The sequence below is a fragment of the Talpa europaea genome (genome assembly GCF_964194135.1).
Source record: "Talpa europaea genome assembly, chromosome: 5".
Classification (NCBI taxonomy): Eukaryota; Metazoa; Chordata; class Mammalia; order Eulipotyphla; family Talpidae; genus Talpa; species Talpa europaea.
In genome coordinates, this window is record NC_140071.1 from 645,676 (window position 1) to 658,547 (window position 12,872).

General features: G+C 69.3%; 1 protein-coding gene across 1 annotated transcript; it reads right to left on the reverse strand.

Moving 5' to 3' along the window:
* Positions 1–7,152: 7,152 nt before the first annotated feature.
* Positions 7,153–10,254, reverse strand: IRX2 (iroquois homeobox 2; the record flags this gene model as incomplete). Its single annotated transcript, XM_084233708.1, has 4 exons — positions 7,153–7,202; positions 7,611–8,291; positions 8,491–8,896; positions 10,012–10,254. 4 exons carry the CDS (start codon positions 10,252–10,254, stop codon positions 7,153–7,155), a joined length of 1,380 nt encoding a protein of 459 aa, XP_084089834.1.
* Between the last annotated feature and the right edge of the window lie 2,618 nt (positions 10,255–12,872).

Sequence of the window (12,872 nt, forward strand, 5' to 3'; positions counted from 1 at the left end):
CAGTCCTCCTCCCGTTCGGTTGCAGGGACCGCAAGGCTCAAGTTGCCTCGGTGTCAGGTGGAGGGCAGGGGATGGGCCGAGGCTGCAAAGGGGCCACCAGTGCCGGATCAAGGGTCCAGCAGGGCCCCCAGGCCACAGCCCCGGGGTCCCAGGGTTCCTCCCGCCCTGCCCAGCCCCACTCCGCCGCTGTGGTCTCCGACTCCCCAAGCCCTGCGCTCTGGGGACTGGGCCTGTCCTGTTGTCCCTCCACCCGGACACAGTCCCCCCAGTCAGGGCCACCCCGGCAGCTGGACGAGGCCACAGCCCGGGCTGGGCACCGCCAGCAAGGAGGGGGTACAGGACCGGGCCTGTACCCCGACGCGATGCCACTGGCGGGGGGGTGTGGCAGCACTCAGCCCCTGACCCGCCTCCACCCCAGCAGACTCCACCCCGAGGCGGGCCTTGTCTGGAGGAGGAGCCAGGCCTGAGTGTGCCCCCCCACGCCCTGACTTGGTAAATTCCCTAGAAAGGACTAGAAACTTCCGGGAACTCTCGGCAGAGCCAAGCCCAGAGAAAGCGGCTTCCTGGCGGACCCTGCTCCCCACCCCAGGGTGCACATCCTGAGGAAGCAGCAGCAGGCAGGGGTCCCTGCGGGGTGGGGGGCGGCTCCGGGCTGGGGGCTGGGAGGACAGGCAGCAAGGCTCTGGGCCTGCTATGGCTGGACACTGGCATTTGCTGGAGCAGGGCAGGCGTGGGGAGCCGCCAGGATGGGGGGAACCGAGGAGAGCTCCAGGGGAGGCTGCGGGAGGGGAGCCTGGGGATGGGGCTGGTGGGCCCCCGGCAGCTGGTCACTCTCTCTGGCCTGGTCCTTGGCCCAGCCCCCCTGAACTGAACTGACCCCACCCAGGAGGTTCCGCTGTTCACCCTTTCACCCTGACACCCAGAGCCCCTGCCCCCCAAACCGCGTGAGGGTCCGCCTCCCGCCAGGGCTGGGTTAACTGTGTGGACACCCCTTGCCTCCAGGGAGTCCCAGGGCGGGCGGGAGAGTCTGGAAGGGGGCCTGAGGGAGGCCCAGGGGCGGGGAGGGCTGGGGAGGCTCCTGGGAGGCTGAGCCAGGTCGGGTCCTGCCTGGGCCGAGCAGAACCCGGGTGGGAGGGAGCAGGCAGGTCCGGTGCCCTCAGGCTGCCGCATGGGGGGCTGGCTGAGGCCTCCCCCACTCCCGAGAGGCTGGAGCAGGACTCCCTCCCGCAGGGGGTCAGTGAGGGGCCTCCCACTGGCCGCCCTGGCTGGGCGCAGCACTCTGGGGACCAGGTCTGCCATCCTCTCAGCGCCCTGTCACCCCCCTCTCCAGACCTCCCCCAAACTCCTGGTGGCCCAGGCCAAGCCTCGAGGGGAGGGCCTGTGGCGAGGGGCAGGGTGCAGTGCAGGCAGCGCCCCAGGTGCCCCATCTCCGTGCTCTCCTCACCAGCCGCTCCGCTCCCCTTTGCCTTGGGGCCTCCGCGTGGCCAGCAAGTGAGCGTGGTGCTGTGTGGGCAGAAGTGGGTCTGGGGGGTCAGACGCAGGGTGTCCCCAGCCCTGCAGCCCCCGCGGCCCCAGGGAGGTGGGGCCAGGGCCCTCTGTCCCCCCACGGGGTCTCCTTGGACGTGGGAGGGCCCAGCGCCAAGGTCACCTGCTGTCCTGGGTGACTGGGGCTCACCTGGGCCTTCCTCCCCTCAGGCGGGGGTGCAGGCGCAGGGCAGGGCCTGGGGCATCGGGCAGCCCCAGCCGGGGCAGCCGCCCTTCCCGCCAGCCTCAGCCCCAGCCTCAGCCCCAGTGTCCTGGTTCGAAAACATGTTCAGGCCCCTCCGGTGGGCGGCGCTGGGGCTGTCCCTGCGCCCTTGCAGAGGACACGGGGAGGGCTGGCACCCCCACTTTGGTCGCCATATTAATTCCAGCTGCACCCTATTTGCTCGCCATGTCCCCCCTTTCCTGGGGAATCCTAGTTTGCGAGGAAGCAGAGCCTGCTGGGGGAGCGCAGGGAGGGAGCGGGGCGCGGGGAAGGGGAGCGCTTCCTCAGAGGTCCCTGGGCAGGCGGCGGGCTGGGGAGGTGGACCCAGGCCCCAGCAAGGAGACCAGAAACTTTCCTCAGAAGCGGGAAGGTGAGCGCGTCGGGAGCACGTTCTTCTACCCGCCTGACACTGAGGCTGCTAACTGATGGGAACCTACAAAAACGGTCCATTTGACTCCCCATAAAAGGGAGCTGTGGGGGCTGTGCTGGGGACCCCCTCCCTGTGGGGCCCCCTCGGGCACCCCGTGAAGCCGCCCTGGTCCCACCGCAGGCCCCTGGGCTGGGCCAGGCGGGACCCGCTCTCAGTCCCAAGCACCTTCCAGACTCGGCACCGGGGCCAGACCTCCGCGAGCACCTTCCGCTTTCCCTTCACCCGGGGCCGCCCGAGGCCGATGCTTCCCGCCTGCTCCTCGCCTGGAGACCGGAGCGGAGCCCCAAGCAGCAGCTCCGTCTTTACCTTTCTTAGAAAGAGCGAGGACGCGTCGCCGCTTCGCGGGAAATGGAGGGCCCTGTGGGCCGGGAGCGCGCGGGGCTGTGGCCCGGGAGGCCCGGGCTCTGCCTGGGGACTGGGCCGGGCCGGGCAGGGCAGGGGCGCTGTTGCTCCCGCGGGGCCGGGCCAGGCGGAGCAGAGGGCAGGACTGGGCCGCACGCAGGTCCTTAGAGGAATTCTGGGCACCTGGGACCTGTGCTGTCCCGCTGACTCCTGGACGGGCCTGGAACACCTGCAGGGGTTTGTCACAAACACCAAGGTCTGGAAACGCCCCCCAGGCACAGGTCCCCTTTGGGCTCGTAGAAATTCCAGGGATGCTAATGGTGATGGCCGCATCACAGGCAGGCTGCTCCCGGGCTGCCTCTTGGGGTAGCACATTTTTCAAATATTTTAAGTGTTGTTTTTAAAAGCAGCTTAAAAACACACGTTCAACAGATCTGCTTGTATCCTTAACTTGGGGTTAAGGTGAGCGCACGTCCTGGGCGCCCGCTCTCCGGGACCGAGGGACAGTCCGTGGGGAGAATCGCCACGTGCTGCCGCCGCGCGGCCCTGACAGCCCGGGTGCCTTCCGCGGGGAGCCTGCCCGGAGTGGACAGATCAATTGGGTTGGAATGATTTTTCCAGACTGATCCTGATTACCTGGACTCTAGCGGCAGGAGCAGAGCGCACGTTCATTCTGCATCGTTAAAAAAACAAAAGGTCAACTTCACTCCTGGCCTCTTCAATAAATATTTCAAGGCATTTTTAATTGACCTGCAAGTGCGAGAGCGCGCGGTCTATTGGCTCCCCCGCCCGGCGCTGCCAGGCCGCGGACCCGGGACCTACCCAAGCCCAGAGCCCAGGAGGCGCACTGGGGGACCGGCCCTCGCACCCCGCTGCCGCTGCACGCTCAGCGCACAGTCCTGCCTCTCTCCAGACAAGGGTGGCCGAGTTCTCTCCAGGCTGCGGGCGGGAGGCTTTGCGGAGACAATAACTCTTTTATTGGCAACAAATGTCGACACCTGACATCTGACGTGAGGACGGCAGAGTCCAGACACCTTAAGATGGGCGCTGGGCAGAGCCCCCCTGGGAGCGCCCAGGTCTGTTGGGATCAAACCCAGGGGGATTGGCTGGCCAGGGAGGCCGGGGCGCGGGACCCCAGCCGCAGCCTCCTCCCGCAGCCGCTGAGGACTGAGAGCCTGACCTCCCGCTTCTCCCCAACTGGGTTTTAAAGCGAAAATGAAAATAGGGCTGTGTTCACGCCCTTCCTCCTCCTCCGGGAAGGTTCTCCCTCCAGATGCGCAGGCACAAGCGCCCATAAATCACTCCTCCGGTTTTTTAAAAGAGATCCCTCTGGCCCTCTGGCTGCGCCGCCCTGTGCTCTCGGGGCTGCCCTGTGCTCCCGGGGGCAGCGAACAACCAGGTTCTGCAGGAGGAAACCTGGCCAGGAGCCGCGGTCGGGGGTCACTGGCGGCACTGGCCAGCGGCGCTCCCGGCCCAGCTGGTCTCCTGAACCGCCAGGCTGCCCCTGGGGACCTGCGGGGTCTGGGGGGGCTGCACCCAGGGATGGGGGATCGAGTGTCCAGGTAAAACAATCTTCTCTGTTCCAGAGGGAGGCAGCTTTAGTCCAGGCTTCAATTTCTCAGCATCTGCACTGAGACCCGTTTTCACCTCGGTCCCCTTCTCCTGAGCTCCACGTGGCCCTGAAACGGGGCGCCCTGGGGTTGACCCTTAGGGCGTGCGGGCTTGCAGTGTTTGACCCTTAGATATTGTCAGCTTGCACACTTTGCCGGCTCCAGAACACTCGGACGGCCACAGGGATCTCAGCGGAGCGCCGGGCGCGTGGGTCCCGCTGACGGCAGACACAAGCTGGTGTTCACAAGGTCAGCTAGTGGGCACCTCCCTCGCGTCACCCGAAACGCTATCTAGAGGCGGGAAGGCATTGTCCTCCTGGAAAATCTACGATGCTCTTCTGTCTAGGAGGGAACAAGCAATGAGCTGAGCTCACTTTTCCTTGAGGGACCCGGCAATGCTCCCTCCCTCCCGCGCCTCTGCTCCCTCCACCCGGGAAGCCAGCGCTGGGGCCCGGGGTGCTCCAAACACCTCCCTGGCCATTTCTAAGTGAGGCCAGGAGGAGAGAATAGCTTGTACCCCAATAATGCCCTCTATGCCCAAGCTCCAAATACTTAGGTATTTCCAACCAACAAAATGCCTAACAAGTAGGAGACGCCCCCCCACCCCCCCACCCCCGACTGCGGGGCCTCTAGCAGAGCCACCTTTGTTCCCCTTGCTGGCAAGGCCCTGCGTCCAGTAAACAGCCTCCTGGCTTTGCCTCAAGTCCCTAAGATTACTTTCAAATACCCTTTCTAACAAGACCCCAGCAAGAGGCCACTAATTTCTAAGACACAAAAAGCCACTGGAGAGAGATCCGTTTGTCAATATCAACTGGTCCAGCAATCTCCCACCTCCAGACACCCCGCTATCGGGGCTGGCAGATGTTTAGACAAGATTTTATAAATTGTTCAATATCAGCCCATAATGAACCCCAACTGACCATTCCAAGCAGCTAAAAGCATCCGGGGCCTCCCCCGCTGGGATCCAATAATGTTCTCAGGCTGCAGCATTATTAATCACGGAATAAAATAGATGAACCTCTTGAAAAATAAGTGTATGATTGATTAAAGGGCAATCTAAGAAGCTATTATTCTTGTTTTATAACCGTAAGTTATATTCACTCAATTTATCTTTGGAGAGGAAATAAATGATTGTTCATTTCTTTTCTAAAATTATATTATATGGATATCCATATAATTTTGCCGAAAATTAAAGTGACAGCTTTGCCGCTTTTATGATACCAATCAAAGGGGATGTGTTAGTTCACTACAAATTCTAGACGTGTCCTGTAATTAGATAGTAACACAATAACCAGGCAATCGTCTAAGCTTGTTTAAACTTTCTTTTCCCCCGGGGTAGGGAAGACTAAGAGCCACTGAAAGGGAGATAAATCTCTCCTCCCAGATCTGTTTAATGGGACTTATATGAAAAGCAGAGTTCAGAGATTGCTCAATCAATCTGAATAATCGCTGCACACTTAAGATAATTCAGGCTTTAAAATAAATAATGCTCCCCATCGCTAATTTACCGCGGGGGTGCAAGCGGCTGTCACCCCACCGCCGGCCGCCCGGCCCACCACGCTGGCCCGGCGGGGACTGCAGCGCAGCACCCAACACAGATCCAGCGGGTCCCGGCGTGCGGTGCGGGAGAGTCCGGTTATTGTATTTTGCCAAGGTTTAAACATTTACAGGCAAGCACAGTTTGCACACTCAGAGCCCAACAATTTTTCTCGCAATTCACGCGGCCAGGAATAACCGAAAGGGAGTCTGTCTCCCTGCTGGGCATTTCTCTTCCGTTTGCGTTTGCCTTTTCTGTGAGCTGGAGAAAGGAGAGATTATTTTACACATTTTCATTAAAAAGCCTGAGGTCAGATCGCCTGGGGGGAGGGGCCGAGCTCCCCAGGACTCTCCCCCCAAACCTCTTCTAAGAAAAATGAGCCCCAAACAGCGTCTTGTGGTAGACTCGTCTGTTTTTATTTACAGTTTAGGATATAAATTAGTAAAGAATTCCTGTTAGACAACCAACAAAGATTGTATAACCAGCGATGTTCAAATAAAAACCAGGCAGAATTTATTTACAAAAAGTTTAGATTCCATTGCAATACAACTTGCATAAATTACTAGAAGCTTTATATCATTATAAAAATAAATATCAAATTTGTTTCCACTTCGTAAGTACTCGAGTTCTTCAATCACGTTTTATTTCTACTGTATACATCCTTTACAAATAAATTTTACAGTAAATCCTATCACACCTATAGAATATATACCGTGGCAATGAAGTGATCAATTCAAGGTATCCTGAGAAAAAAGATTGTTTGCAAAGGTCACACGGACACGGGGGAGCTAACCTACAGCAGCAGCGCCGGGGCCCAGCGCCGCTCGGCGACAGGACGCGCGGCTGCCAGGGCTGCCCTGACATCTGTACATTTATGGACTTGGAAAGAGAAGGGGCCGCTGACTTTTTTTCCAAAGCAATTGTGACACCTACCTGCGGACCAAGGGAAAAGCCACATCCTCCCAAATCCTTCCGTTCCGCACCGACGACATCCCGGCCCGAAACGCGTCCTCTGCCCGGCTCTGCCGTCCCGGCTCGGCCGTGGCTGTCACTGCGCCTGGCCGTGCGGTCGGGGTGGGAGCTGCCGCCCTGGGCCGCGCGCGGGGACCGGAGGGGACGGGCTTCGGGGGCTCCGCAGCCCTCATCTGGGAAGGGATCCCCCAGCCCCAGCTTCGGGCGCCCGGCTGACCCGGCCGGCGTCTGCACGCGTCTAGCGTAGAAAGTGGCTCCGAATTGCGTAAATACCCAGATTTAATCATCTATTGTTTCGAAGGAGGCAGCAGCAGCAGCAGGGTGCAGTCACCTGCTCCAGCCCAGGGCGCGCGGCTCCTGCGGAACTTGAGCGACACAGAAGGGTCTATAAATAGCGCGGCCGCCCTCAGCGGGGCCGGAGCGCGAGCTCTGTCCTCGGCGACAGCACGGGACGCACACGTGGGCTCCAGGCAGGGGCGCAGGGGGCTCCTTACTTGCATCGCCGGGCGCCCTCCTATAGGTAGGGCTGGACGCCCCCGCCCGCCGCGCAGCCGTCGCCGGCATCTGTGGGGAGGGCCGTGGTGAGCAGGGCCGCGGGGCCATCTGTCACCCCCGCCCGGCTCCGCCGCCCCGCGCGGGTGCGAGGGGGAGGCCCCCAGAGGCCCGGGGAGGGGAAGGCCGCTGCCCAGGCCCGGCCCGCAGGAGAGGGGTGGCCGGGCCTCCCGGCGGAGGACGTGGACAGCGGGTCGCGGCCCCAGGACCCGCGAGGCCCAGCGCCCTCCGCCGGGACAGCTGCCGTTTGCCCGGGGCGCGCGCGGCGCCCGCAGTGGGGAGACCCGAGGGCCGGCAGGTCTTCCCCGCCGGCCGCAGAGCCGCCCCGGCACCTCCTCGGGCGCCCGGCCGTCCCCGGCCCCCGCGCCCCGCCCCCGCCCCGCGCCCCGCCCCCGCCCCGCGCCCCCCGCCCCCGCCTACCTTTCTTGGGCTCGTAGCCGCCCGCGGGCGCGCGGTAGCGGGGCTCCAGGGGGGGCGCGCCCGCCTTGCCCGCGTCGCTGGCGGCCTTGGGCGCCGCGTGCAGCGCGTCCCCGGCGGCGGCGGCCGAGCCGTAGCGCAGGAGGCCCTGGCCCTGCAGCGCGGCGCCCAGGCTCCCGTAGCCGCCGTAGCCGCCGTAGAAGGGCGCGGCGTAGTAGAGCGGGCGGCCCAGCAGCGGCGACGCGGGGTACGCGGAGCCCCCGGGCGGCGCCCCGGCGGGCGCGGGCGCGGGCGCGGCGGGCGCGGCGGGCGCGGGGCCGGGCGCCGGCCCGGGCTGCTTGAGGTCCGACGTGGCGATCTCGGCCAGCGACCAGAGCTTGGGCTTGCCGGCGGGCGGCGCGCCCGGGGACGTCCGGCTGCCCAGGGCCGCCTGGCCGCCGCCGCGGGGCGCGGGCTCGGGCGCGGGGCTCAGCAGCGGCGCCTCCACGCCGGCGAGCGGCGACGACGTGACCGGCTTGGGCGGCGCCAGGTCCGGCTCGGCCTCCGCGTCGCCCGCCTCCGCGTCCTCCAGGTCCTCGAAGTGGCCCCGGCGCGCCTCGCCCGCCTCGCAGCGCGGGTCCCCGGGCCCGTCCGACTCCGCGGAGCACGAGTGGTCGGTGAGCGAGTCCACGTGCAGGCTGATCCCTGCGGGGGCGGCAGGTCGGCGGCGGGAGGGGCCCCGGGGCGCCCGGCCCTCCCCGCGCCCCCGCGCCCGCGCCCTCCCTGGCGGGGCCCTGGGGCGCGCGGCTGCCCCAGGGGCGCCGCCCCGCAGCCACCCGCGCCCCGGGCCGGCCTCCCCCGGCCGCGCGCCCCGCCTGGGAAGAAAGCGCCGCCGCGCGCTCACCTTCGTCCTCCGCGGAGGTCTCGGTGCCCTCCCGCGCCCGGTCCGGGCTCCCCGCCTTGCCGCGCGCCAGGTCGCCCTCGTCCTCGTCCTCGTCCTCGCTTTTGTTCCTCGGGGCCCAGGTCATCTTGTTCTCCTTCTTGAGGCGCCGGCGCGCGTTGGCGAACCAGGTGGACACCTGCGTGAGGGTCATCTTGGTGATGATGGCCAGCATGATCTTCTCGCCCTTGGTGGGGTAGGGGTTCTTGCGGTGCTCCTGCAGCCAGGCCTTGAGCGTGGCCGTGGCGTCGCGCGTGGCGTTCTTGCGGTACGCGGGGTCGTTGAGCTGGTAGGGGTAGGCCGCGCCGCCGTACGGGTGGTAGCTGATGGCGCCCGTCATGCCCGCCGAGTGCGCGTCGTAGGGCGCGCCCTGGAACCGACAGGCCGCGGTGAGCCGGGTTTTCGGGGCAGCGGGGCCGGCCGGGCGCCCTCCCGCGCGCGCGCGCCCCTTCGCAGCGGCAGGACCGTCGGGAGCGCGGCGGGCACCGCGGCCCCTGGGCCAGCTGTTGAGCGCGGAAAGCGCCGCAGTTTTATTCTCGGTTCCTGAACGGCCTCGCCTCCCTCCAACGACCCGCTCCCGGCCGGGGCGCGCGCCGGGCCCACAGGTAGCTCCGCGCGTCTAAGTCCCGCTGCGCCCGGCCGCCGCCCCCGGCCCGCCCTGCTGTGCAGAAGCCCCCGCGCCCCCCGCGCCCCCCGCGCCCCCCGCGCCGCTATTCAGCGCGCCGAAGCTCCGCAAATCCAATTTGCAACTCAGAAGCCAGTCACCGTTTCGAATTCTTCAAACACGCGTAATTAGCATTTTAATTCAGCCTTTAACGTTTAAATTCGAGACTTTTCGCCACCTCCGCCCAGACCCGGCGCCTCGGCGCGGCCCGGGAACCCCGCCGAGGGCGGGCGGCAGCCCCGGCCCCGACGCTTCGCCGCGCCCGGGTCGGGGCCAGCGGCTGCGGGGGGCGCGCGGACCGACCCCGGGTCGGGGAACGGCTGCTCCGCCGGGGCCGCGCCGGCTCGCGCTCCCCCGCCCGCCGCCGCGCCTCGGCCAAGCGCGGCCCGCGGGGCCGACCGAGGCCGGGTCCCGGCGGGCGAGGCTCCGCGCCCAGCCCTGCCGGCGGCCCCGAACTCCGCCGACGCGGCGAGAAGCCCGCGGTCGCCCCGGAGGCCCCGGGCGCGCCGGCCCTCGCGCCCCGAGCTGCAGAAGCGACCGCCCGGCCCGCTCCGGCCCCCTCGCCGGACTTGGGCGCCAGCCGCCCGCGCCCGGCCGGACCCTCCCGGGGCGACTCTCCAGGGTCCCGGCCCGAGGAAGAGGCGCCCGGCGCGGCCCGGCCCGACTCGAGGACGCGCGCGGTGGCCTCGCGGCCTCTCCCTCGGCCTCTCCCCGCGGCGGCGCGGCCCCGAGGCGGCCCCCGCGGAGCCCCGGCGCGCGGCTCTGCCCGCCCGGCCCCGCTCCCCGGCCCGGCCCGCCGCGCCCGCCGCCCGCGCGGTTACCATGTAGGACGGGAAGCCGGCGGCCGCCGCGTCGGCCGGGTACTGCAGCGGGCTGCCGAAGCCGGGCGCCGCCTGCGCCGGGAAGGCCGCCGAGCCGGGGTACGGGCTGAACGCGGAGCCCGACGCCGAGCGCGCCAGCTCCTCGCTGCGCGGCGCCGCCAGGGCCGACGCGCCGTAGGCCGGGCACGAGTAGAGCGCGAGCGAGCCGGGCGCCTGGTAGAGGTAGCCCTGCGGGTAGGACATGGTGGGCGCGGGGCGCGGGGCCCGCGTCACGCCGAGCAGCGGGCAGGGCGCGCGGCGCGCTCCATCCACGGCCGGCCCGGGCGCGGGGCGGCGGCGGGCGCGGGGGCCGCGGGCCGGGGCGGGCCGGCCGCGCACGAGCCCGGGCGGGCCGGGGGGAGCGCGGGGCGGCGGCGCGGAGCCGGTGGGCGCAGCCGCGCGCCAGGCCGGCGATCGGGGTTTGGGGGCGTCTGGCGCGGGGAGTGAGGAGTTGAGGAAGGAGCGCTCGAGTTTCCGAGGGACATTGGAACGCGGAGCTGTCCGTCACGCGCTCATCTGCATACCCGCCGCCCCGCCCGCCGCCCGGCCGTGGCCAGGGGCGGGCCGTGGCCGGGGGCGGGCCGTGGCCGGGGGCGGGGCGCGGCCGGGGGCGGGGCGCGCGGGGCGGGGCGGGGCGCGCGGGGCGGGGCGGGGCGCGCGGGGCCGGCCGGCGGGGGCGGGGCGGGCGCCCCGGCTTTTGTGGCGCAGCCGCCTCGCGCGCAGCCCCAGCCCGCGGCCCGCGGCCCCGCCGTCCCGGCCGCCCGGCCCGCGCCCCGCGCGCCCCCTCCCGCGCGCACGTCCCCCCGCCCCGCCGCTGCGGCTGGCCCGGCCCCCCCGCCCCGCCCCGCCCCGCCCCCGGCGTGTCCACGAGGACCGGCCGCGGCTCCCGCCAGCGGCCCGGGCGGCCGGTGCCCCCTCCGCCGGGAGGAGCTCGGTCAGGCGGCCGCGCGCGGGCCGCGTCCCGGGGCAGTCGCGGGGCGGCGAGGGGGCAGCGCGGTGGCTCCCGAGGCCCGGGGGCTCCTGGGGGTGGCGTGCGCGCCCCCCACTCCCTCCGCGCGCCGCTGCCCTGCCTCGCCTCTCGGGGCTCCCGCGCGGGCAGCCGCCTGCCCGCGCCCGGCGTGTCCCCGCGGCCGGCCCCGGACGCCTCGTTCCGCTCGGCCGGGCTGGCCCTGCGGCGCCTCTGCCCGGCCCTGGCGCTCGGCCCCGGGCCCGCGCGGGGACGCTCCCTGCGGGGACCCTTCGGCACGCGCCCCGGGCTCTGTGCGGCGGCGCTGAGCGAGCCGGCTCCCCTCTCGGATCCGCGTCGCCGGACGCCGGACGGCGGCCACCCCGGCCCGAGGCGGACGCGACGCTCCGCGGGCTCCGGAAGGGCCAGGACGCGGGACGGTGGCGCGGGCGCAGCCGGCAGCGCGGGCGCTCAGGTAACAGCGGCTGGGGGCGCCCTGGGTCCCCGACACCAGACGCTGAGCAAAGCACCCTGGGGCCCCGGCCGGAACCCACCCGGTCCCTTCAGCCCCCTCCTGCTCCGAGGGGTCAGCGGAAGAGGGGGTGACCGGTGGGGGGCGCTCAAGGGGTCCTCGCTGAGCAGGTGTGTAGGGGGGTGTTGAGGGCATCCAACAGGTACCTCCTCCTTGGGGGCACCTCTGGAGGGGCCTGGAGGGGGAGCCCCGGCCCACACAGCTCTGCCCCCGACCCTGGCCCAGCGGCCGGGGCCTTCGCGCTGGCTCTGGCCGGAGCAGCGGCCGCGCTCCTCGGGGACTGTCTGCGGCTGGAATGCCCGCGCCAGCCATGCCGCCCGCCGCGCCGCGGCCCTCCTGGGGCAGTGCCGGGCATTTGTCTCTCCCCAGACCCAAGGGGACCAGCTGCGCACCGCAGAGCCGGGCAGGGCAGCAGCTCTCGAGGGGGCCGGGCGCCTCCATGCCAGCCTGAACCACTGCTCCCCCGCCCCTACCCCCAGCCTCACTGCGCACCCGGCCCGAACCTTCTGCCTCCTCGTCGCCTCGCTCAGGCCGCTGCCCAGACCCCCGGTGGGGGGAGGCCCCGTGGGAGCCAGTGGCTCCAGCCGCTCGTGGGGCGCCGCGCTGCTCGCGGGGGACCCCCTCCTCGCTCAGGGCGGATGTTCCGAGTTGTCGTTGGGGTCAGGGGCCGCCGAACGGCCGGGGAGAGCAGGCGAGCTGGCGCGAGGAGCAGGCCAAGGCCAGGGTCTCTCCGGAGAGCAGCGGGAAGGAGAGGCCGCGCGCCCTCGCGGCCTGGGGCAGGACCCGGCGGGACCCCGGCCTGTCCCCCAGCGTCTCCGCGCCCAGCGAGGGCGCTGCCCGAGTGAGAAGCCGGGTCTAGTTTTGAGCCGGAGGCGGGCTGGCCCGGGAATTTCCATTTCTAAAGCCCAGTCCCCGCTGCGCCCTCATTAGCATCCCGGCCCCTCCCTGCGCTCCCGCCCCTGCGCCCCGCCTGGTCTCTGCCGGGGCAGGAAAGAAGCCGGTGAGTTATTGCGGAAACACCCCCGCCCGCGGCGGGAGCGCTGCTGAGCGCGGTCGGCCTGGACGTCCAGGCCGTGTCGGAGCGGCCCGCGCGGCGCGAGGCCCGGGTCGGGCTCCCCGGGCCCGGCGCTGCCCCTGCGCTGCCGCCCGAGCCTCCGCCCGCGGCCCCGCGGCTGCTGCCAAGACCGTGCGCCTCGCGCTGCTTCGGGCGGAGCCGGGCCGGGCCGCGCCGTCCTCACTGGAGCGACTGAGGCAAATCAACAGCCGGCGCGGACACCTGGGCCCGCGCGCGCCGCGTTGCCGGGATGGAGACGCCGCGTCGCTTTCCAGCTCCCTGGTTCTCAA